Source organism: Rattus rattus, chromosome 9 (assembly GCF_011064425.1).
Source record: "Rattus rattus isolate New Zealand chromosome 9, Rrattus_CSIRO_v1, whole genome shotgun sequence".
NCBI classification, from domain to species: domain Eukaryota; kingdom Metazoa; phylum Chordata; class Mammalia; order Rodentia; family Muridae; genus Rattus; species Rattus rattus.
The window spans coordinates 1,052,570-1,079,097 of record NC_046162.1 but is presented as its reverse complement, the minus strand read 5'-3'; the positions used below and the strand labels follow the sequence as shown (position 1 = coordinate 1,079,097).

Genomic DNA, 26,528 nt, shown 5'->3' with positions numbered 1-26,528 from the left:
GTTTCGTCAACTCTGAGGTGAAGGGACAGCAAGGCAAATGTGAAAACTGCTAATCCCAGGACTTCTCAGTCGTGTTAAAAGCAAGAAAAGAGGTACAAGGCAGAGCACCCTCCCTGTGGGAGCAATCCTCCTGCCTCTGCCTCCTTAATACTGGGATTGCAGGTAAGCAATCGCCATGCCTATTCTTTTTTTTTTTTTTTCCTTTTCTTTTTTTCGGTGCTGGGGACCGAACCCAGGGCCTTGCGCTTCCTAGGCAAGCGCTCTACCACTGAGCTAAATCCCCAACCCCCGCCATGCCTATTCTTAAGATTTGGCTTTTAAATCAGGGCTCCTTGTGTCCTCAAACTCCTGATTATTCTTCCTTAACCTCCCAAGTAGCTAGGAGCCCAAGTGTGGACCATCATACCTGGCCAAATTATCACTGTCCTTACTGTTTTTAAGGTTGTCTTAAAATCCTTAAGGGCTTGGATTGCAGATGTAGCCACCACACTCAGTTTTGTTTGTTTTCAAAGATCTGTCTGTCTATCTGTCTATATATTTACTTATTAATTAGTTATTGGAGGCAGGTTATTTCATGTGTATGAGCATTTTCCTGCATGCATGTGTCAATAACATGTACATGCCTGATTCTAGAGGAGGACAAAAGAGGGTGTCGGACCCCTTAGAATTTTGTTCTCTGCAAGAGCAATTTAAGTGTTGAGAACCTCTAAGGCAGTGTTTCTCAACCTGTGGGTCACAACCCCCTTGACAAACCTCTGTCTCCAAAAATATTTACATTATGGTCCATAAATAGCAATATTACAGTTGCGAAGTAGCAACGAAAATAATCTTATAGTTGGGTGTCACCACAGTATGAGGAACTGTATTAAGGGGTCCCAGCATTAGGAAGGTTGAGAACCATTGCCTAAGCCATCTTTCTAACATTGTTTGGTTTTGGAGACATTCTACGTAGTATCAGCTTCCCAGGACTCACTGTGTAGCTCAGGATGGCCTCATTCTCCTGCCTCTGTCTCCACAATGCTGAGATTACAGGTTCGCCTTTCTACAGCAGGCTTCGCCAGTTTTTTTTTTTTTCTCCTGTTTTTTAGCTTTTAGATTTCTGGGAGGAAAACCTCTTTACTTTCTCTTACTTGGTCACCTATAGTGTTATTTTTTTTCTTTTTTTTCGGAGCTGGGGACCGCAAGGCCTGTTATTTTTAAGACCCAGGTCTGATGTAGCCCAGGCTTGCCTTGCATTCACTATGTAGCTGAGGATGGACTTGAATTCCTGATTCTCCTGCTTCCGTTTCATTTGTGCCATGCCCATCCAGCTCCTGGATTCTTATTTAAACTTGTGCTCAGCTACTGTCAGTGTTTCAAATCTCAGATTGTCCTGGGTTGGGAGTGGAGGATCTTTAAGGGCTTCAATGTGCTACATAAGAATGTTCTTGGGAACTGGAGAGATGGCTCAGTTATGAAGACCATTGGGCTGCTCTTCCAAAGGACCCGGGTTTGATGTCCAGCACCCACATGGTGGTTCACAACTCAGGGTAACTCCAGTTCCAGGGGATCCTATGCCCCCCACATGTTTTGGCCTCTATAGGCACTAGACATGTACATGGTGTACAGATATACATGCAGACAGAACACCTAAATACACACAAAAAATATATTTAAAATATGTCAGACGTATGTTTTTTAAAAAATAAAAAAAGAAAGAAAGGAATGAAGACGACTGGGTGGTGGTGGTACACGCCTTTGATCCCAGTACTCCTCAGTGTTGGGGAGGCAGAGGCAGGCTGATCTCTGAGTTCGAGGACAGCCTGGTCTATAGAGAGTATTCCAGGACAGCCAGGGCTACCCAGAGAAACCCTGTCTCAAAAAAATAAAATAAATAAAATACAAAATTTAAAACGTAAAAAAGAAAGTTCTGAAGGTCACAGGCCTGAAGACGCACTTAAGCCAACACTGCAACTTCGTAAGAATGCAGTCAAATCCTGTAAAAGGTCCTGTTCTCGCTATCAACACCGCCGGTATCCTTTCAGTGATGACACCCAGCCTGCATCCCTGAAACAAATTCACCTGTCGCCCCGCCCCCCGGATGCAGTAGCACGACCTGGAGTTGTCCCGCCTTCTTCGTGTCATTAGACCCGCCCCTGATTCTGATTGGTTAGGGTGTCAGGCTGACACTGCGCAAAGAAGACCCGGAGAAATGGTATCCGCCTCAGGAATGGCTCCGCGCCTCTGCCGCGCATGCTCGCTAGTAGTGTCTAGGCTTTCCAAGCCAGTGTCTCGCGGGGGCGCGCGCGCGGGCACGGGCTCGCTCCCCAGGGGGCAGTTGGCGGCGGGAGCGGGCGGCGGGGTCGTGGTTCTTAGAGCAGCCCCGGCTGCTAGGCCGGCGCCTCCATTGGCGGACATTTACACGAAGGACCGGGCGGCTCAGCCGCCGGAGAGGCAGGGCCCGCTGCCGTCGGTGAGGACGGGCCCCTACGGGCGGGAGGGTCGGGCCAGCGAAGCGATGCCTGGTCCGGCTAACCTAGGGTCGCACCCGGTGCTGGGGAGGGGCTCCAGCTCTGCAGCCCGGACTTGGGGCGCTTCCTTGTGCGCCTCCTTTCTACCTGATCTATCAGCCCACCCGACCCCTGTACGGTTCTTAAAAACCCCTAAATCCGGGACCACACATTCGCCCATCTTCCTTGGACTGTGTCCACCCTACCAAGTGCGTGTCCATGCGGCTCTGTCCTCCGTCGCGGCCCATCCTTGGCGGCTGCAGGTCCCAGTGACCTTGCACTTTTTTTTGCCGGTTGTTATCCCTCCTAGTTCAGACTATAGATTGTCCATTATGGCTTTCAAACTTTGTGACGCATTCTAGACTGAGAAATATGTTTTATGTATATATTCTGTGCCCGAAGATAGATTCGTGAATCACAAGTTTAAAGAGAGCCGCGAACCAATCTCACATGACGCAGATCTATTCAGGCTCTGTTTTAATTCATTCCTTTCTGTTCCGTTCCATTCCATTCCAAATGACTGACTTGTTAACCCCGTTTATTCTAGACCTAGTTTATCTGACAGCTTTAAACCCTCCTTTACTCCTTACCCTACAATCAGATAACCATTCCAAAGAAAGATCCTTTTGTTGTGGTGGTGGTTTTGTTTTGTTTTTAACTTCTCTGATTTCCAGGGTCCTTACCATTACTGGGCTTGGTTTAGATTTCTGGTATGAATCACATATGTTTACCTCATTGTTCTTCCAAGTGCCACTAGTCTGACGTGGGGGAAAAAAAAACAGCGTATGAAGCAGGGGAGAGCTGATAATATATGCTCACCGATGCAGATGGAGATGGCTTTTGCAGGGGGAGGGATGTGAAGCTTAATTGTTAAGAAGAGTAACTTGTCAGGTTCTCAGTACTCTTGGAAAGAATTGGAGTGGTCAGAGGTGAAGAGCATCAGAGCATGGTCTAGATCTAGCTGGGTGGAAGAGGAGGCAGTGAGGAAGGAAGCCCTTCATTACAGGAAAGCAGACGGAAGACGGTTGTGATTACATACAGAGGTATATCAGGCTAGGTAAAGGAGTCCATCTAGCCAAGATTCTGATCTAGGAGGATTGGGAAAATATACCAGTTGGCTTCCCATGTCTGGTGTGGGTTTTCCTTATTGTTTTGTGTGTGTGTGTGTGTGTGTGTGTGTGTATGTGTGTACATTCAGGCAGAGGCTGTTTGTCGTTCTCTGCCTTATTCCTTTTTGTTTGTTTGTTTGTTTGTTTCAAGATAAGGCTTTTCTATGTAGCCCTGATCTTTGGGCTTTGGATGGGCCTCACGTTCACAGAGATCTTCCACCCCCTGCCTCCTGAGTGCCAGGATTAAAGGTAGGTACCACCACGTCCTGCTGCAGTCTCTGCGTTGCTAAATTGCCTTGGAACAGTGTCCTCCGTTCACTGTCCCATCCCTCACCACCACCAGAAGACACCCAAGAGTATTGGTTCCACAGTGACTTGGTAGTGGATTTTATTTAGTTCATAAAGGGCAAAGGTGCCAACAAACACCATACCCTGCCCTCCCATCACAGTGAAATCAGATCAGGTCTAGAATGTCACCAGTGCAGAGCTTGTGAAAGTCCACGGTAAGAGGTCTGGAGATTGTTACCACCTTCTCCTGTCCCGGGACTGATGCCTGCACACAGACTGCCAGGATGTAATGGAAGGAAGCTGAATACTACTGTGTCCAGTCTGTGATGTAACCACAGCGTTTATTAACCAGGTACAGTGCTCTGCCTACGCCTACTCAGCCACCAAAATCATATAGGACATTTCTCACTTTTTAAAAATTCTAATTGAAAGTTTTGAGGCCAAGATTGTGCTGTGTTGTTTAAAATAATCTTGAGATCCCAGACTCAAGTAGCCTCCTACCTCAGACTCTCTGTAGCTGGGATTATAGGTGTGGCCCACCATGCTTGGCTCAGGAGGGAGTTGTTTGGGGTGTTTGTTTGCACTCAGTAAGGTGGTTTGTTTGTTTGTTTTTTGTTTTGTTTTGTTTTTGTTATTGTTTATTGGTTGGTTGTGGAAGGGTCTCCCTGTGCTGCCCTGACAAGCCTGGAACTCCCTGATAAACCAGGCTAGCCTCTAATAGAGATCCTTCTGCCTCTCTTTAATCCACGTTGCTGGGATTAAAGGAATATGCTACCACAGCTGTCCTCAGGACTTCGTTTTAAAAATAAACAACAGAATCTCCGTCTTCCTTAGCTCAGGACCATGTTGAGCTTGGATGAAGAACTGGACTTGTGAAACGATTTATGTTTGTGGGTGAATCTCACTTGCAGTATATCATTTGCTACTTGGGGAAGGGGTCAGAGGGTCAGAGGAAGAAGCCAGGAGTGGGTCTCCCATCCTATTTTACGAGACAGACTCTCTCACAGATCCTGAAGCTCACAATTTCAGCAATGTTGGGTGGCAGCAAGTTCCTGAGATCTGCCTGGCTGTGCACCCCAAGTCTGGAGTTATAGACAGGCATGTGACCCGATTTTCCATCGGTGCTGGGGAGCTGAACTCCTCACACCTGTACAGTGAGTACTCTTTTTTTTTTTTTAAGATTTATTCAGTTATTATATATAAGTACACTGTAGCTGTCTTCAGACACACCAGAAGAGGGCATCGGATCTCTTTACAGATGGTTGTGAGCCACCATGTGGTTGCTGGGAATTGAACTCAGGACCTCTGGAAGAGCAGTCGGGTGCTCTTAACCACTGAGCCAACTCTCCAGCCCCAGCGAGTACTCTTACCCACCAAACCATCTCTCGTTCACCGCTTTTCCTACTTTGCAAGTGAGATTAACCAGAAAGGGTTTGGAGCATGGCCCAGGCCTCCTGTCCAGCAAGGAGCATGGCAGTACAGTTTATCTCCCATGTGAAGTTAACTGTTGCTCTGCTGTTAGCTGACAAGAGAGGCTTCTGACTTTCAGGCTTTAGTCAGTCATTAGGGATTGGACCTAGTTATGTCTGAAAGGCACTGGCAAATTTGAATATTGCAGGGCTTCTTACTGTGCCCTGAGCAGCTGTGACCACCAGCATGGCCACGTGTCGGAGCAGGCAAGGGAGTGCCATAGTCACCCAGCGCTGTGACCTGAGTACTGAAGGAGCAGAGGTAGGAAGGAAAACGGCAAACTTTAGACGCTAGGTGCCCTGTTCACATCTGTCTGACCCGAAACCACTGTTTTCTTCACAGTCTTTATTGAGTGAGAGGTCGGTGTTACAAAATGAGCATATTAAAGCCTAAGTCATCAGGCAAAGGAAACTGTACAAGGCAGAGCACGGCGGCACATCTGCAGTCCTTCCTTCTCCGCACTTGGAGACAGAGAAAGGAGGAGCGGGCATTCAGGACCAGTTAATGCATTTGATGCCAGCCTGGACAGATCTCCTTGAGTTCCAGACAGCATGATCTGTAAAATGAGACCTGGTCTTGAAACAGTTAGAAAATAGTCGTAATCCTAAACGAATAAATACTGATGTTCAGCAGATAAAGGCTTGCTGCCTAGCCGAGGGCCTGGTTAGATAGCCAGACTCTCTCCAGCCGTAAAGAATTGCCTGACGGGGTTGGGATTTAGCTCAGTGGTAGAGCGCTTGCCTAGGAAGCGCAAGGCCCTGGGTTTGGTCCCCAGCTCCGAGAAAAAAAAAGAATTGCCCGTGGCATCCCCTTTGACCTCTGTGCGCTGTGCCGTCACACGTAAGCAAATGTATGCACACATGCACACAGGCAATAAATAAAAGGTAATTTAGTTTGTTTTTTAAATTGAAATGGGGTTGGAGACCTGGCCCAGGTGGTCAGGCTCCAGCCATGCAAGCGTGAGGACGAGGGTTTGTATCACAGCGTTCACTTAGAGCGGGTGCGGCATCTCAAGCATCTGTAATCCCAGCCTGGGGTGAGGCGGGAGGAGGAGGAGCTCAGGACCCTTCACACATGAGCTCGCTGGCATTTCCTTCACAGTAGTGAGAAGTCCTACCTCAAATGAGGTGAAGTGTTGTCGTAAATAAATAAAAATAAAGTAAAAGTAAAAATGTATAAACGAAAACCGGGGGTGGAATGTTTTCCCTCAGGGTGTTTTTCCCTGCTAGGGTTCCACACCTCGCTTCCCCAGATATCTTCTGGATATCTTGGCAGAAACACAACCCAGCCACACTTACTTAAATTGAGACTCTTTCTTAAAAAAACACACTCATTTTAGCATTAAAAGCAATCCAGCGTCTAGATTTGGCAGATCCACATTACACTGTCCTAATCCCAGTTCCCAAATTACTCATCCCTGCACCTTTTATTTACCAAGTCTCCAGCTTCTTCTCCCCCCTGGTTCCTCTAACTCCTCTCAGTTCCCCATCGTCTCCAACTCCTCTCTTCTTCCTCCTGGCTTCCCTCTAACCCCTCCTCCCTCAACTGTCAATCCTCACCCCCCTCAGGTTCCACTCGCTCAACTGTCTCCAACTGTCAACTGTCAACCCCCTCTGAATCTAATCCCCTCACCCCCAACTCCTACCTCTGCCCAAATCTCACGCTCTTGCCTTTTATTTAACAAATTCAGAGAAAACCCCAAGGCAAACCACAACATTTCCCTTTTGTCCATAGTTAAAAAACTTTTTCCTATACATAGGTGAACTAAGCATCATTATTACCATTCTGCAATTTATAAAACCAACAATATGCACATCACCCAGTCCACCAACTCTGTTCACCAACCATGTTATCCACACCACATCTTGGCAAGGCAAACCACAACATTTCCCCTTTTTGTCCAGTTAAAACTTTTCCCTATACATAGGTGAACTAAGCATCATTACCATTCTGCAATTTATAACACCCACAATACGCTGATCACCCAGTCCATCAATTTTGTTCATTAACCATGTCATCTATACTAAAAACTATACTTGACTATATCCTGGTTCTAGATCCTATGCCACCCTAAAACTACTCTAACAGATTTATCATCTTTCTCAATACTAAACCATTCGGGTTGTCTATGAGACTACTAGTCTCCAACCACATCAGAAATCCAAGAATGATTAATATTACCTGAAAACATAGGAAGCACAAAACATGGCTTCCAAGCTTAGCCAATTTTATAAAGACTTCTGATCACCTGGACAGTCCCCTTATTCCTTAATAAATGCTGGAGCATCAGTCTTCAGCCTTCTGGCCCAGGATCATCTGACAGGACCTTATCAATGCAGAGATTTTGAAGGGCTGATCACCCTGCCTCGCAGAGATTATCAGTCGACTATTCTGCATAATTTGTCCCTTTCTGGACAGTGTCTTGTCTGTAGATGAATTGAAGCAATTTGCTCAGTGGCTGTTCGTTACTAATGATTTGAGCAACTCCATTGATGCTCAAGTTCTTCTTCGAGTCTAAGGGGCCCTGTCAAAGCGGTGAAGTCTCTAGTAAAATGATCTAGATGAAGAATGTCCATAAACAGGTTATTCTTTGGACTTCTGATGCCCTTGAAGATTTCCTATCTACATAGGCGTTTCTGAACTGTTAAGCATAGAGTACCGTTGGCCCTCTCTAATCAAGTATTTACAAAACCCATCTAAACTGACTTAGGAACCATAACCTTGCCATCTGACCCTTAGCTGGTACTGGTTAATCAACTAAAAATAATGTATAACAGCAGTTATAGGACCGGTCTAAGACTTGTATTCTTAGATGCATAGTGGAGGCACAATGCCCATGTTAAAGTAGCAATATTAATCTCAATTATAAATCAACAAGAAAGTATACCATTATTGAAAACCTACATTTGTTGTGTAAAATGCATTCTATACCAATGAAAAGATTACAGCTTCAACTTTGTATCAATTACAAAACATTTCTATCAATGTAAAATATAGCGGTAAAATTTTGTTTAAGAGTAAGTTTACCAATCTATCTGTTTGTCTATTTCTCTAATTTCTATGCGTATTACTATATCTAAGAAGGATACAAAAAAGGAAAGGAAAAGTAGCAATCCCTGAGTTTACATTCTCTAGTTTCCCCTGCCCAAAGCTACATTTGTATTGTATCCCTTAAAAGAAAACTTATCCACAGTTCTTAAAATAAACAGAACCATCCACCCCAACATAAGGAAATGGGACGACGATCTCTTGTCTGCTTCTAGCTGGATTAGGCTTAAGAATTCCTTCTGGGGCCCAAGGTATTAGGAAAGTTGGCTTTGTCAAGTAGAGCTAGCCGGGATTTGCCTGCCAGTCATTCTGTGCTGAGAAAGTTCGCCGCTTAGCTGATATCTTGACTATGACAGTCTGAAGGGCTGGATAAGTAAGATGTCCATTCTGGGAAAGTTCTGAAAGCAGGCCTTTAAATCAAGCATCTTCAGTGTAATTAAGGGAGAATCAAACACGAAAGTTGGACTGGAAAGTCCGGAATCTCAGCATCCCAGAGTGTGTATCATTTCAGAGCTATCTTTCTCTTCATCATCCAGCACACAAAACTTTACAAGCATTATATAGTTCTATAAGCATTTTCAAATGGGATAAGCAGGGTACAGTTTAGTAAAAAAATCAAAAAAAAATGACTACCTTTTTTCAGGTTAGGTTAATCATATAATCAAACCAGAACATAATTTTGTAATACATAATTACAAGTTATGAGAATTTGCACTCAAAATATCACTGGCTGTTTATAGACATTTCAGTCTCAGCCAGTTCATACACGGAGACCTAAACAACCTCATATATACATCACCCTATTTGTTGATCGCCTTAGTCTCCTTTTTCTTCTGTGTTGCCAAGGACTTCCAGGAGGTCTCCCCTGTCATTTCTGATTTTATCAGCTTGGAAGGAACCCACAGCTTTTCTTCTCCTGTAGAAACATAGGCATAACCCTTCCCCAGCGTAACACATTTCCCATTTTCCATTCTGACGTCAGAATATCCTTAATATAAACAGGCTGGTTTAGTTCAGTAGTCTTTTCCACAATCCAATGTCTTTCAGCAGCTGTGCTGTTTTGTTCATCAACATTTAAAAATTTAAGGTTAATAAAGCACTATGTATCCTATCTCTGGAAGTTTTTTTGACCCTTTTTGCCTGTTAAGCATCTCCTTTAGACTTGATTAGATCTCTCCCACAATCGCTTGTCCTGTAGGATTGTGGTATACCTGTAACATGTTTTTTATATTATAATAGTCAAAGAAAGCGCTTAATCTTGTTAGAGATATATGCTGGACCATTGTCCGTTTTAATTTGTATAGGGTATTCCCATTATAGCCATAACTTCTAACAAATGTGTAATTACAGAATCGGCCTTTTTCTGACGTTAAGGCAGTTGCCCATTGAAATCCTGAATATGTATCTATAGTATGATGTATGTATTTCAGCTTTACCAAACTCTGTAAAATGGAGAACATCCATTTGCCAAATTTCATTCTTTGGGTACCCTTAGGGTTAGTTCCTGTAGGCAATGGAGTTTGATTATATAACGAGCAAAATGGGACATTGCCTCACAATCTCTTTGGCTTGTTGCCAAGTGATAGAAAATTCTTTCTTTAAGCCTTTGCTGTTAACGTGGTGTTTTTTATGAAATTCTGAAGCATCTAGTACACTTCCTATCAGTAGCTGGTCAATTTCATTATTACCTTGTGTCAGAGGGCCTGGCAGACCTGTATGGGATCTTATGTGTGTTATATATAGTGGGTAACTCCTATTTCTGATTTTTTGTTGTAGCTGAATAAATAGTGATGTCAATTCGGAATCATCCTGAATAAGTTCAGCAGTCTCTATGTGCAAAACAACCCTTTCTGCATATTGAGAGTCAGTTACTATATTAAGAAGCTCTCGAAAATCTGACAACACCATGAGTATTGCATACAGTTCAGATTTTGAACTGACTTATAGGACTCTCAGTCACCTTTGTTTACATTTTCCGATTTATATCCTGCCTTCCCTGACTTACTGCATCAGTGTAAAATGTGAGGGCTCCAGATATTGGAGTTCCTTTACTATACTGAGGGAGGATCCAGTTAGTTCGTTTTATGAACTGAAGTCTTTTTGCTTTTTTAAAGGTATTGTTGTTAATGTCTCCTAAATTACTGCATGCTCTTGCCAATGTTCATTTGTACCCACAAAAGAGTTAATTTCTGCATTAGTAAAAAGGTACCACAATTTCAGCCGATCCATTCAACTAATTGGCGAAGTCTCAATTTTTCCTTTAAGTATCAATTCAAGACCTTCTCAATGTAGGTTTTCAGTTTCTTACTCTGTTTATGTGCTAAAAATATCCATTCTAAGATATAATCTTCCCTTTGCATGAGAATTCCTGTGGGGAATGAGTAGAGGGCAAGATGACTAATATACAGGCCATCTTTGGATCAATACAGTCCAGATGTAAATCCTGCAGTTTCCTTTCTACAAAAGCTAGCTCTTTCTCAGCCTCAGCTGATAGTTTCCTTAGGCTATTTAATTCTTTATCGCCTTGTAGTGTTTGAAATAAATTGCTCAACTCTTGAGTAGTCAAGCCAATCACAGGCCTCAACCAGTTAATGTCTCCAAGTAGTTTCTGAAAATCATTAAGTGTCCTTAATTTGCTTCTTTTGATTTGCACCTTTTGTGGCTAATTCTTTTACACTTATTTTATACCCTAGATAATTAATAGAATCCCCTCTTTGTATTTTCTCAGGAAGCGATTCGTAATCCCCAACATGGTAATGTTTTTTTACTTCATCAAACATTCTTTCCAGGATATTTATATCTGAATCAGACAATAAATGTCATCCATGTAATGATAAATAATAGATTGGGGAAATTTTTTTTGCGAATTATATCTAATGGCTGCTGTACAAAATATTGACACAAGGTTGGGCTATTAACATTCCTTGTGGAAGGACTTTCCATTGATATCTTTTATGGGCGACCTCTATTAAGGGTAGGCACCGAAAAGGCAAACCTTTCATATAAGCCTTCATGTAGAGGAATAGTGAAAAAGCAATCTTTTAAGTCAATCACTATAATAGGCCACTCCCTAGGCAACAAAAAGGCAGTGGGATCCCAGGCTGCATGGAACCCATCATTGAATAATCTTATTAAATTGCTCTGAGATCTGTCAATACCCTCCATTTGCCAGACTGTTTTTAATGACAAATACTGGAGAATTCCAAGGGGCTGGTGGACTCCTCTATATGCTGAGCCTCCAGCTGCTCCTGGACTAGCTGCTCTAATGCCTGTAGTTTTTCTTTTGTCATGGACCACTGATCAATCCAGATGGGTTGGTCAGTCAGCCTATAATTAACAAGGCTGTTCTTGTTTTAACAGCAGTGGCTCCTTGAGAGTAGCACTAAATTGTCAGCCTCTGCTGTATCTTGCTTATGGACAGCTTGGACAGTCTCTAACTGTCATGATAACATTCTGACTAATTTAAAAGTTTTTATTAAGTCTGATGAATTTTAGGGCCAGAACCTGAAACTGAGGGATATTAATTTGAGTTTTTCCACTGCTGTAGTAGATCTCTTCCCCATAAATTAATGGCTATATCAGCCCGTATGGCCTTAATTTTCCTACCTGCCTTCTGGTCCTATACATTTAAAACCACCTGATGCTTTGTTTTATTTGGGATAAAGTGCCAACACCTTGAAACTGCATATCCACTCCTTAGTAAGCCAACTAATGGGCCAAGATTTTGGAGAGATGATGTAACATCTGCTCAGTGTCAACCATTCTTCAATTTCGATATTATCTACCAGTATTTTAGTTTGTGCCTTTGGTCCTCTATAGGCGTTAGCCAAAATATTCGTTTTGAAATCTTGTTGTTTAATCGTTCTGAGGAGGAGAACTCTCCCTGCCTGGTGTTGGGGCCTCTGAGGCCCCCTTGGAGGATTTTTGTCAGGATGCGGTCCCATCTGTCTGTTGTTGCTGTACTTCCTAGTCAAATGTCCCGCCTGCCACATCTTTGACACATTCTAGGAGGCACAGTCCCCCTTTTGTATCACTTTGGTTTTTATTACAGTAATATCTGAGATGGCCCTGCTCACCTGAATTAAAACATTTGAAATCTTGGGTCATCTCTGGCTGTCAGTGGCAGCTTCTCCTATCAAAGTAGTATCAGGAGAACAAGATCCAACATCAGCTGTATATCTAATCCACTCATCTATTGGTGCGGACCTTGCCTTTAGTGGTCTAATTACTTCCCTGCATTTCCAGTATTTGCATTTTTCAAGGCTAAAGACTCAATTATCGCCTTTCTTGCGCTGAATCTGATACACTCCTTTCCACAGCTGAGGTAAGCCTGCAAAAGTCAGGAAGGTTTCTTTAGGACCTTGTATGACTTGAGTGAATGTTCAAGTCTTTTCCCTGATTCTGCGACTTTGTCCCAGGCAGAGTGAAGGAGACACATGACACATGACACCTCCACATGCACGCCATGATGCGCTTGCCCACACTTACATTCAAGCATGTGTGTATACACTCACACACAGACACAGAGGTAAACAGACCAAACCCACACAGCATTAGAGAACACCCACATCCCCACCAACATGAATGCCAACATCTTACACTGTCTATCTGGTTTTTATTTTTTATTGTGTTTGTGTGATGGGAGAGAGGGTCTCATAACACGACACCTGCATGGAGGTTGGAAGACAGCTCTGGGATCAGTTCTGCTTTTATGTGGGTTCCGGCAGTTAGAGCTTTCACCTGCCAAACTATCTCTCTGGTCCTGATTTCGATTTGATAAGATCTGATTAGCCCAGGCTGGCCTCAGACTCCGGAGTGAACTCTGTCATCATTCGATTTGTTTGGGTCTGGGCTTAAGAGTGGCTTTCCTGTCATCAGGCAAGCATTCCAGCTGAACTCCATCCCTAAACCCCATTGGTGTGTTTATTTTAATTTTTTAAGATTTATTTTATGTGAGTACTGTTGCTGTCTTTAGACACACCAGAAGAGGACGTCAGATCCCATTATAGATGTTGTGAGCCACCATGTGCTTGCTGGGAGCTGGGAATTGAACTCAGGACCTCTCGAAGAACAGTCAGTGCTCTTAACTGCTGAGCCATCTCTCCAGCCCCTCCATTGGTGTTTTTAATACAGTCACAGTCTGCAGTCATCACCATGGCCAATTTTGGAACACTTTCATGACTGCAAATAAAAACCTACACCTTTTAGCAATTGCTTCCCAATCTCCAGATCCCACCCAGCAACTTTTTCAGTCCCTATGTTGTACTGGCCCACTCTCTTTTTTTTTTTTTTTAAGATTTATTCATTTATTATATATAAGTACACTGTCGCTGTCTTCAGACACACCAGAAGAGGACATCGGATCTCATTACAGATGGTTGTGAGCCACCATGTGGTTGCTGGGAATTGAACTCAGGACCTCTGGAAGAGCAGTCGGTGCTCTTAACCGCTGAGCCATCTCTCTAGCCCCTGATTTTTCTTTTCTTTCCCCTACACCTCAGAGAGGGTTTCTCTGTGTACCACCCCTGGTTGTCCTCGAACTTGCTTTGTAGATCAGGTTGGCCTCAAACCCTTAGAGATCTGCCTGCCTCTGTCTCTTGAGATCAAAGGTGTGGCCATCACTGCCCAGTGACTGATTTTTTTCTTACTGGCCTCTGTCACTGAGGGTATTAATGAAGCCAAGCATGGTATCGCATGCCTTTAATCTCAGCATTGGGGAGGCAGAGGCAGGAGGATCTCTGTGAATTCGAGGCTAGCCTGGTTTGTATAGGAGTTCCAGGACAGACTGTAGAGTGACCCTGTCTCCAACCCCCACCCCCCAAAAAAACCCCAAAAACAAACGAACTAAAAACAAAACAAAAAGAAAAAACCCCAGGTGTTGTATTTGGGGATGGAACCAGGGCCTCCCACCTGGAGAAGAAGCACTTAGACACTGAACTCGATCTCCCAGCTCCTTCAGAACTGTGAAATTCTCCATGGGGGCAGGGCGGGGGGAACAGAACCAGTTATTCAGAAATTATGAATCTTGTTTGCCTGTGATGGGAGGGAATGGGATACGACAGGTGGTTCTTGGATGTGTGGTGAAACACGGTATGAAACTTGAAACCATTATTGATCATGTTTCATGGGCATGTGTGCATTATGCATCCCCATCCCAGTTAAACCCTTCCTTCCGGCTCTCCCTCCTCAGCCCTGGGTGGTGCCCTCAGACCCCACTTGGCCTATATGCCACACTCATGCATATTCATACTGTTTTTCTGTTTTCGGTTTTGTGAGATGGGTTCTCTATGTAGCCCTGGCTGTCCTGGAACTTGCTCTGTAGACCAGGCTGGCCTTGAACTCAGAGATCCACCTGCCTTTGCCTCCCCAGTGCTGGAGCTAAAGGCGTGCGCCACCACCTAGCCCATTCGTTCTCTCTTCACCTGTTTTTGTTTTTGTTTCTTTGTTGTTGCTGTTTGTCCTTTACATGTGAGGGTAGGATTCCTTGTTCATGTGTGATGGAACTCCAGGTGTTTGCTAGGGTTGGTCATTCCCGTGTGATTCGCTGTATCTAGTTGCCTGTACACCTGAGTGGAAGGACTTGGGATCATAACACAGGCTGGTACCCTGTAAAAGAATAAATACGACTGGAGATGACTTGGTGGTTAAGAGCGATAAAATGCTCTTCACAATACAGAAATTTGGTTCCTTACACCCAAATCAGTGGGTCACAACTACCTGAGACTAGAGTTCCAGGGAATCTGATCACAGGAGAACACACGCACACGCACAAGTTAAATCTTAATTTGCTGGGCATAGTGGCATAGCCTTAAATCCCAATACTAGGGAGGCAGAGGCAGGTTGATCTTGAGTTCAAGGCCAGCCTGATCTGCCTAGTTCCATGACAGCCAGAAATACATAATAAGACCTGTCTCAAAAACAAGCAAAAATCCCCCCAATAATTAATAACAATAAATCTTTTCTACCTGTTTTTTTTTTTTTTTTTTTTTTTTTTTTTTTTTTTTCGGAGCTGGGGACCGAACCCAGGGCCTTGCGCCCTAGGCAGCGCTCTACCACTGAGAGCTAAATCCCCAACCCAATAAATCTTTAATTTTTTTTTTAAATAGGGTATCACTATGTAGTCGTGGCTAGCCTGGAACTCAGAGATTTGAATGCCTCTGCCTCCTGAATGCTGGAATTAAAGGTGTGTAACACTAAGGTTTTTTTTTTAAAGTAGAGAATCTAAAACTGGTGTGCTACAATCTTGTTTAATGGCTCTCCTAAAAGGTGAGACGCCTTGTTAACTCCATATTACTCAGGAGATACAGGAAGGTCAGCCCACCCTGGGCTGCTACTCCAGATCTGACCGTCTTTTTCTAGACTGGAGGCCTGGCCAGCCGGGGCAACACCAGCAACAGTAATTGCAAGGTCACTCTGGCTGAGCTGAGGCTTCCAGGGTAGGTCAGAGGTTAAGCTGTGTGAGCCCAGAGGGTCACATTTCCCTGGGCTAGGCTTCAGCCCTCTGACACGCAGAGTACCAGGACTCACTGACCTGGGTTCTTCGTGACAGGTGCCCAGCATTGAGGTAAAGGGCACAAGACCAAAGACAGCCCAGGTAGGCACCTAGGCATCTGAGCAGGCACAGTGGGATTTTGGCCTCTTCATGCTCAGGCATGTCAGGCTTCAGTACCTCTGTCCTTACTTATCCTATTAGATGGTCACCATGTAGTACTGATGCTGGAAGGAAGGGGTCTGTGCTGGACATTGCTGGGGCTTCTAAGGTTGAAGCTCAGTAACTTAGTATGGCAGCAGCAGCAGCAGCAGCAGCAGCCCTGGAGAGGCACTTACTGGGCAGTGTTCACTGCTGAACAGGGAGGTTTGGATGGGGCTGTCAGGAAAGGCACTGATAGTGCATTGGCTCCGGGCTCCTGCTGGTCCCTTCCCTCTGCAGCCTCTCAGCCCCAGGGCACCAAGCAAATTCCATGTCCCCCAGGCTCCATCCCTGGTCCATTTGTTAGAACCCCAGGCCCAGGGGCCTCCACTGACTGCTTTGGCTCTTGTCCTAGGACCGAGGCTCTGAGTCACATTCTGGCCTAGGAGGAGGAAGAGGAGAGACCCATTTGCCAGAGGGCTGAAGGTGGCCTTGAGGGCCATGCTTTCGGTCCCAGGATGCCCCTGCCTGAGCCCAGTGAGCAGGAGGGTGAGAGCCTGAGAGCTGGCCAGGAGCCATCCCGTGGAGCTCGGAAACCTCAAGAGTCCTCTAGTCTGGTCCCGGCCAGGGACAAGGAGAAACCAAGCCGACAGATGTCATATCCCAGGAGACATCCAGCACCACCACCCTACCTAACAACACCCTCCAGGCCTTGCCGGCCAAGAAGCAGGGACGGATAATTCACCGGAAACGTAGTAGGGTAGATGCAGGTGAGATTCCCCGGCCCTGCCATCCTGGCTCCGTCAAATCTGTCAATTTGCATACCTACCTCCATCCATATCCCAGGGTGACTGGATACCCCACTCCTCCTTCCAGTTGAGCCTCTTAGACTCTAAGCACGTTCAGTGTCCTGGGCACCAGGCCCTTTCCCCCAGGTTCATGAGAACTGCAGCTATACGCAGAATTCTCTTAAACTCCTTAAATCCTCCCCTTATCACAAGAGCATCTATGAACCTGGGCTTGCCTGGCAGCTAGGAGCCCAATAAAGCATTCTGCCTACAGTGCTCTGACCTATTCCGAGTCCCATCCCCAGGGCCCCGACCTTGAGCCTTGCTCTAGAGAAGCTAATCCCGACTCTTCATGTCCCCAGTGGCCCCCCAGCCCCTGGAGTTCCTGAAGACCCCATCTGGGAGCCGCCTTCTGGTGCACAAGTCGTTCCTTTACAAGCAGGAGAAGGCCGTGGGGGACAAGGTGTACTGGAAATGCCGCCAGCACTCAGAGCTGGGCTGCCGGGGCCGGGCAATCACTCGTGGCTTTCGAGTCACAGAGATGCGGGACCATTGTCACCCACCTGAAAAGGAAGGCCTGGGAAAGAAAAGGCGCCAGAAGGCAAAGCTGCCCAGTTCGGGCACTAAAGGCCAAGGAGATGGGGTGAGCTTGTGGCTGTACCCTGTGGAGCCGGAACCCACCCCTCAGCCAAGCATCGAACCCCCAGAGGAGGAGCAGGGGTACCGCTCCCTGGCACTGCAGAGCCTGCCTCCCAAGAAACGCCCTACCCCAGGAGTGGGTGAGTACAGGTCCAACCCTCACAGGGGTAGGAAAGAACCCTTAGAGTCTTCATGCCCAAAGAAAAATGTGGGGTTTCAAATGGGTTCTCAAAAAGTGCTCAGTCAAAAATACAAACACATTCATGTCACCATGGGTCAGACAGCTCTGTGTCTGGGGATCCTGGGCCTTTCAAGTTTTCTGTTGTAGCAGAACCCGGTATGGGGCCCAGAATTCTGCATATCAATGGGCAGGCTTTTGTGGTTCTGGAATAAAGTTTGGGCAGGATTCCCAGGTGCAAGGTTTGGCCTTGAGTCCCAGGTTCAAATTCCAGTCCCACTCGCACAGGTAAAGGGCTGCAGCCTCAGAATTCCCATGAAGTCTGGGGTCTCTGGAGCTTGTGCCTGAAGTGGTTGTGGCAACTTGGACTGTTGTAGAGCTTGTGGGTTGATGAAAACCCTGTCATATTCTGCATTGCCTGGCTAGGTGAGAGGGGGTCTGCGTGGAGTGGGTGGGGTGGTTTCCAGGCGGCTCAGTGTCTCCTCACCCACGGGATCTGAGGGTCTGGGCGGCTGCACTGGTGGGAGGGGAGCTTCTTCCAGTGAGCTTCTGTTAAGAGGATTTGACGGTGTGTCTACATTATTGAAAAGGAGGGGCGAGGGGTGTTACTTGGTGACAGAGCACTTGCCCAGCATGCTGAAGCATTGGGCCTAATTCTACACATGGTAAAACACAAAACTAGACACAAAATTTTAGACAAACCCTAGAGAAATATGGACAAGAGTGACCCAGAACATAATCTGCTGAATCAGAACCCTGCTTGGCCCCTCCCATGGTGGTGTGACCTGTGAACTGAATCTCATTGACCTGGAGAAGGAACCCTTGTTCCTCTTGGGTAGCCTGGTGGGAATGGTTTGGGCTTCACACATGCCCAGCTCAGGGAAATATGCCAACATTTGGGAGGAAAGTACATGGAAGCTCCTCGTGGGACCCCTGCACTCTTGTCCCAGGTGTGGTGACTTTCCTGGGTCCTTTCTCCAGTTCGGTATCGGCCTCTTGAGTTCCTGAAGACCTGCTACGGGGGGACCTTCCTGGTGCACCAGTCCTTCCTCTACAAGCGGGAGAAGACAGTAGGAAGCAAGGTGTACTGGACCTGCCGGGAGCATGCAGTCCATGGCTGCCGCAGCCGTGCCATCACCCAGGGCCAGCGCGTGACGGTGATGCGCAGCCACTGCCACTCACCTGACATGGAAGGCTTGCAGGCCCGGCGGCAGCAGGAGAAGACCATAAAGAAGATACAGGCAAGGCGGATTGGGGCTGGGGACCTGGAGGACTGTGATGACATTGAAGACACACTGCTGCAAGGGGTGGACAGCCTGTTCTACCGCAGAGGGCCGGGCACGCTGACTCTCAGTAGATCCAGGTCCAGGAAACGAGCAAAGAAGCAGCAGGAACCCTTGCAGGAATCCCCCGAGGAGGAGGACCAGGATGTGGACCCCAGTGAGTCTTATGTTGGGGGACTTGCTGGCCAGAGTTGGTTGTCTCAGTTTGGGAGGGGGGGTAGCCAGCCTTCTCAACCTACTTATATATCTCTCACTACCACGGGCACGCGCGTGCGCGCGCACACACACACACACACACACACACACACACACACGCTTTCTTTTTTTTTTTTTTCGTTTTTTTTTGGAGCTGGGGACCGAACCCAGGGCCTTGCACTTCCTAGGCAAGCGCTCTACCACTGAGCTAAATCCCCAACCCACACACGTGCTTTCTTAATATGCATCCTCTGCTCCCACCTCCAACTGCCTTTGCTATTCCCTGCAGGAGGCCCAGAGTTCCTGAAGACCCCTCTCGGGGGCAACTTCCTGGTGTACGAGTCCTTCCTCTACAGACGGGAAAAAGTGGCCGGAGAGAAGGTGTACTGGACTTGCCGGGACCAGGCACGCATGGGCTGCCGCAGCCGGGCCATCACCCAGGGCAGGCAGGTGACTGTGATGCGAGGCCACTGTCACCCACCTGACCTGTTAGGATTGGAGACTCTGAGGCAGCGGCAGAAACGCCCAGGCCCTGCCCAGTGGGACGGCCCAGGTACCTGGGGAGACCCTATAGCTTTTTCTCTTGTTATGCACATCCTGTCCTCCTTTCTTGTATAAATATCTGGAAGTCACAGTCCTCTCTTCTGTGCTCCTCCCACTCCTTGTGCCCATCTGGGTATGACTCTTGCAGTGTGGCTCTCCCAGGCTTCTCCTCAGCTGCCTACCTGGTCTTCCAGGCCTGCACCTGACACCTGATCTCCCGGCCTCTGACACTTTAGGAGTTTATCAGTAGGGGCTGCCAAGTGCGGGTCCTACAGTGCAGAGCCACAGGGCAGTGTCACGGTCTGGGAGCTGAGAGAGCCGAGTCTCTCCAGCTTGGTCTGTTGGACACCTGCATGCCGGAATCCTAGCTTTGCCCACTCAGATGTCCAGCTGTCCAGAAAGTGTCACAGCAGGCCAGCACTCGGCTCCTCCGCCTGCGCTCACCATCCGCCTGCGCTCACCATCCGCCTGCGCTCACCAGGCTTCCAGGCCTGTAGTGTTCAGCGTCCTGAGTTACTTCATCATCCTCACTTCCTTTTTGTCCTGTTTCTATGGCACAGAGAGATGGCGATGCCTGGCCTGGCCCTCACTCCCAGCCCATACATTCTATTTATCCATTTTCCAATTTCCTTGACTTACAGCCAGAGGAAGTAATTTAGCCTTGCTATATTTTTTTAGTAGGTTTTGGACTTTTTGTTTATTTTTTGGTTGTTGTTTTATGGTTTGTTGTTGTTTTTAAGATTTATTTATTCTGTATGCAGCATTCTGCCTACATGTATGCCTGAAGGCCAGAAGAGGGCACCAGATCTCATTACAGATGATTGTGAGCCACCATGTGGTTTCTGGGAATTGAATTCAGGACCTCTGGAAGAGCAGCCAGTGCTCTTAACCACTGAGCCATTGCTCCAGCCCTTTGTTTCGTATTTTGAAGCAGGGTCTCAATTATGTAGCCCTGGATGGCCTCCAGTTCACAGAGATCTGCCTGTGTGTGTGTGTGTGTGTGTGTGTGTGTGTGTGTGTGTGTGTGTGTGTGTGCGTGTGTGTGTGTGTGCGCGCGCGCACGCTCCCACATGCACACTATGGCATGCATGTATTGGATAATGTGTAGGCGTCAGTTCTCCCTTCTCTCTGGTGATTGAACCAACAGCCTTAGTAGCAGGCGCTGTGATTTTCTTGACTATCTTGATACCATAGCTGCCGTTTGATCTTCCCAAGCTCTGCCCTCCTGAGCTGGAACTCCTCCTGCACGTCCCTCCTCCCTATACCCTCCCTCCTCCCTGTGTGCCCTCTCCTCCCTGCCCACTCCTCCACTGTCTAGCAGCCTCTTCTAGGAGCCATCACTGCCCCATCCCTCTCTGCTGCCTACATCACATCAGCAGGCAGCCCCAAAGCTAGCTGGCCCTGCTGTGACCTTGCCTGGGGATAAACCAGGCCTGGCTATCACCTGGATTCCCTTGACCAGATGCCCTGTCTCTGGGATTTTATTTATTTATTTATTTATTTATTTATTTATTTATTTATTTATTTATTTATTTTGGTCCCCTCCTCTCTTTTGGTTTGGGAGGTCCTTGAGCCTCTCGTCTTGGAGAAGCCATTTGAGACCCTGCTCATTTGAAGCTGTTGGTAATTTCCCTGTACCCTTGCTAGGCAGTGTGACTATGAGAGAGCACCAGGCTACTTTGCTACATCCTTACCAGTTTACAGCCCCACTGCCTCTGCTGATTCTGCTGCTGTACTGCACCATTTTTATTTCCCGAAAACCTTTTTTTTTTTTTTTCCTGGAGCTGGGGACCGAACCCAGGGCCTTGCGCTCGCTAGGCAAGCGCTCTACCACTGAGCTAAATCCCCAACCCCACCATTTTTTTCTTTTAATGTTCATGTGTATAGCTGTTTTGTCTGTATGCATGCGTATGCACCATCTGTGTGCCTGGTGTCCACAGACTCTGTACCTGGTACCTGTCGAGACCAGAAGAGGGCATCAGACCCCCTGGGACTGGAGTTACAGATGGTTGTGAGTGTGGGTGCTGGGAACTGAACCCGAGTCCTCCAGAAGAGCAGCCTGTGCTCTTAGCTGCTTAATTGCCGGCTCTCCAGGCCTTTCCTGACAAGCGTTCTAAGCTCAAGGCTCCTCCACTGTGGAAGGAGGTGGACCACTCCCCACAGCCACAGGCTTAGTCTCCTCCGTTTGATGTCTGCTGTCCTCCTGGCCTCCCTCCCTCCCGGAGGCTTTGCTCTGCAGGTGGCCCTCACCTCCTGGCCTCCTTCCCCACCTTTCTAGGAGCTCCAGAGTCAGATGCCTCTACTCAAGCCCTCAGCTTCTCAGGGCTGTTCCTCAGATTCTGTCATCCCTAGTCTGTCACTGTCTTCCATGTTTCTACTAGCATGGCCCAACTGCTTTCCTTATGCATGGTCCCAAAGTCCACTTTCCACCAACAAGCAGCACGGTCAGGACTGTTGTAGGTTGATGACATTATGCAGATGAAGGCAGGACAGGACAGAAGGAGGCCTGTCATTGGATGAGAAGGGAGGATGGGCAGGAGAAAAGTTTTAGAGAGGCAGAGGAGGCCAGAGCGAGGGAGGAGAGGAGGCAGCTGAGAGAACATGGCGGCAGACGTTAAGATTCTTCTCTGCCCATATTACAGGTTGTTATGACTATTCTTAAGGGATGGGTGTTTAAGGATTTTGTGTTGTCTAGATGGGCAAGTTATATCTTATCAATTGGATCAGAGGATAGATATATTGTGTGATGTATTCTTTCATGTGGCGACTTGAGTTCAAGAGTGTATGGTGGCGGGGTTGGGGATTTAGCTCAGTGGTAGAGCACTTGCCTAGCAAGCGCAAGGCCCTGGGTTCAGTCCCCAGCTCCAAAAAAAAGAAAAAAAAAAAAAAAAAAAAAAAGAATGTATGGTGGCAGGATGCACCGGGCCCCCCACGGAATTGGGATGTGTATGCCTGGCGTGGTGGAAACCAGCCAAGAGAGCTGTGAGTGAGGGCGGGGCGACCTGACAGGGTGCCTCATTGGAATGACATCAGATTAGAAAGTACTTGGGAGTGTCGTGGAGCCGCTGAGATAAATTAACACTAGTTCCAATGGCCCACTGGAGGTGGAACTAGAGAACCGGAGGTGTACAGGAACCGGTCGTGCCCTTTTTATTTTTACCACAACAGACTGTCAGTGCAATACACAAGTCCATGGTACCAACTCTGCCTTAGTCGGTGTTCTTTTGGCATGAATAATGCTGTAACCATGGTAACTCTTATAAAAAACAGCATTTAATTGGAGCTGGCTTACAGTTAGAGTTTAGTTCATTATTGTCCTGGCTAGGAACATGGGGGCACACAGAGAGACATGGTGCTGGAGAAGTAGTTGAACGTTCTACGTTTAAATCTACAGGCAACAGGAAGAGAAAGAGTCTAGCTTGAGCTCCTGAAACCTCAAAACCCAACAAGGCCACATCCCCAATCCTTCCTAATAGTGCCACTCTCTGGTGACCAAGCTTTTAAGTCTATGAGCCTATGGCAGCCATTTTTATTAAAACCACCACAGCAGCCCTCGTACCTGGTCAGAGGACAAGAGGCAGGGGTAAGAGGGTCCTGTGGACAAGGCCAGGCTGTCCTTCAGTCTCCTCCTTCCCCCACAGCTCAAGCCTACACCCAGCCTAAATACACGAACAGGCCTTAAGTCTGGGATTCAAAACTCCCCTCTTCAGCTCTGACGTGCTTCGACCCCAGCTCACTCTTGAGGCTATGGAGACCTGCCTGCTGGTCTGGAGGGCACCTGGTACAAAAGAGCAAACAAAACCCACTTCCTTCCTCAATTATCATCACCAGCAGGGTCTGGCCTGGCCAGTCTCCAGCCTCAGGTCAAGCAGACGCTGGTCCCTGAGGGTACTATGGGGTTTGAAGACACAGGGCTATCTCAATGTGAGCAGGGTGTTCTTGGCTATGAAATGGGAACATTTCCCACACAAGGCTAGGTTTAGCTCCCATACCCTTCCCTGATTCTTTTGTTTCTATACAGAAGGGCCTGAGTTCCTGAAGACCCCTCTGGGGGGCAGCTTCCTGGTGTACGAGTCCTTCCTCTACAGGCGGGAGAAAGCGACCGGCGATAAGGTGTACTGGACTTGCCGGGACCAGGCACGCATGGGCTGCCGCAGCCGCGCCATCACCCAGGGCCAGCGGGTGATGGTCATGCGCAGGCACTGCCACCCACCAGACATGGGTGGCCTGGAAGCCCTGCGGCAGAGGGAGAACTTCCCTAACCTGACCCACTGGGAAGGCCCAGGTATGTGGAGGGAGTGTGGCTTCTCATTGCCCTGTAGCACCCCAGCCCCTTTCCAGGATCTGTGCTTAAGGTACCAATTTTTACCATGTAATTGATTACTGTTGCCGAGAGACCCTAGCTCTAGAAAAAGTGGTGGGCCAGGGGCGGTATGGCTGTCAGTCAGCAGGAGTGCACCCCCGCCCCAATCCTGTCTGGAGCTATCTTCCTTATTGTCTTCTCCCTGGGCCTGTTCTGCTCCAGCTTCTGTTTGCACATGCTCTCTCTGGCCACACCCCCAATGTCACGTGACCTTTGACTTTAGCGTCGTTAAAAACTTTGAGAATGGCTTTGTGGCCAGCTGGTGGACAGGGGAATGACAGGCCCCCAGTACAACTACCAGATGACACCTCTGTCAGGGAGACCCCAGCAAGCATAGGGTCTGGTGAGCCTTCTAGCAGAGCTCCAGGGATAGCCCAGGCAGCGCTGGAGCCCTGGAAAGGAAAGCACGTACGTTCGTACTAGAGAGTGCCAGGGCCATGTCTGAGCATTAGTCCCCAGAGCCCTGAGGAGTAGGCAAAGGGAGTAGATCCTCCTGGGAGTACAGTGTACAGAGAGAGGCCACGTCCCCTGTTGCCAAAGGCTGGGGCTCCAGTGGGGCTCACAGGTCCCTCTGCCTTACAGAGCCCGTGCAGCCGCTGGAGTTCCTGCAGACGTCCCTTGGAGGCCGCTTCCTGGTGTACGAGTCCTTCCTGTACAGGAAGGAGAAGGCCGCCGGCGAGAAGGTGTACTGGATGTGCCGGGACCAGGCTCGGCTGGGCTGCCGCAGCCGCGCCATTACCCAGGGCCGTCGGGTCATGGTGATGCGAAGCCACTGCCATCCCCCTGACCTGGCTGGCCTGGAGGCCCTGCGGCAGCGGGAGAGGGAGAAGGCCGGGGAGAAGGAGAAGGCCCAGGAGAGGGAGAAGGCCCGGGAGAAGGAGAAGACCCGGGAGAGGGAGAAGGCCCCCAGCACAGCCAAGAAGAAAAAGAAGAAGAAGAAGAAGAAGAAAGGTATACACTGGGTGACCAGGGCCTCTGCCTAACTTCTGCTTTTCTAGAATCTTTACCTCTCATTTCTCCTGCTCCCTTCCTGTTGACGTGAAACCATACCTACTTCTCTCTGGACCTTCACCCAACTCTCTTTCCAAACCCATCTTCCTCTTTTATTCCGAAACAGCTCAATGCTTAGAGGTTGTTGTGTCTTGAAAGGTCTGATGAAAAATATAGACTACCCCCAGAAGAAAGCAAATAATGTTGTGCATTCGAATACAGGTGCCACACACATAAAGTTTGCAAATAATTTCATTTCATTGAAAATTAGTTTGCACCAAGTGATGGTGGCTCATGCCATTAATCTCAGCACTTGGGAGGCAGAGGCAGACAGATTTCTGAGTTCAAGTCCAATCTGGTCTATAGAGCAAGTTCCAGAAAGCAGAGTCTTAAAAAAAGCTAAAAATAGAGGAAAAAAAAGATTACTTTATAAACAAATGTGCTGTTATTTTGAAACTATACTACACACACACACACACACACACACACACACACACACACACACACACACACACACCAGCCAAGCTGGCATTAAACTGACAATATATTTTAGAACAATCTGTTTTCTTTTTTCGAGACAAGGTTTCTGTGTGCAGCCCTGGCTTTCCTGAAACTCACTCTGTAGACTTCTGCCTCCTGAGTGCTGGGGTTAAAGGTGTGCATCGCCACCACCTGGCCGCATATGTGTGTATCTCTCCATTTCAAAGATCTGCTTCTGTTCTGAGTGTTTGCCTGCATATATGTACCTGGTACCTATGGAGTCCAGCAGAGGGACTTGGAGCCCCTGGAATTTAAGTTACAGACGGTTGTGAGCTGACACACGGGTGCTGGGAACTGAACCCAGGTCCTCTGTGAGAGCAGCAAGTGCTCTTCACCACTGAGCCATCTCTCCAGTCCCCTTAGGACATTCTTGAATTCTGATTCACAGGTGCTAGGATTGCAGATGTGTGTGCTCTTACCAACATGGCCTGGATTCGATTCCTGGTCAAGAAAGCATTTACTGGGGCTGGAGAGATGGCTCCGGGACTAAGAGCACTTGCTGCTCTCACGGAGGACCCAGATATGGTTCCCGCACCCACATGACGGCTCACAACTGGCTGTAACTCCAGCTCAGCGTCCAGGAGGCAGACATGTGCTGTGAAGACAAAGTACCCATACGTGTAAAATAAAAGTAAACATTTAAAACAGTGACAGGGGAGAAAGGGGGTATCACCGGAAAGAATAAAAAAAGAATCGTGGGGCTGGAGAGATGGCACGGTGGCTCGAAGAGCTTGCCGCTCTAATGGACGACTCAGTTTGGGATCCCAGTCCATGTCATGGCACCCACGAGCATCTGTAACTCCACTTGCCGGGATCCATTACCCTCTTCCGGCCTCTGAGGGCACACGTAGCATATAGATAGACATATAAATAGAAATCTAAACTACAGTAGTGAGCTAGGTGTAGTGGCATAGGATTTTAATCCCATCACCACAAAGGGAGAGGCAGGCAGATTTCTATGAGTTCAAAGCCAGT

General features: G+C 47.5%; 1 protein-coding gene across 1 annotated transcript; it reads left to right on the top strand.

The window, feature by feature from the left end:
- Window positions 1-2,267: 2,267 nt before the first annotated feature.
- Window positions 2,268-25,006, top strand: Flywch1 (FLYWCH-type zinc finger 1). The gene is given in 8 exon segments (XM_032912588.1): window positions 2,268-2,452; window positions 16,450-16,676; window positions 16,679-16,804; window positions 17,185-17,601; window positions 18,621-19,079; window positions 19,407-19,670; window positions 23,682-23,945; window positions 24,606-25,006. Coding segments are annotated over 7 exon segments (2,055 nt in total). The 5' UTR covers window positions 2,268-2,452; window positions 16,450-16,552.
- Window positions 25,007-26,528: the final 1,522 nt, after the last annotated feature.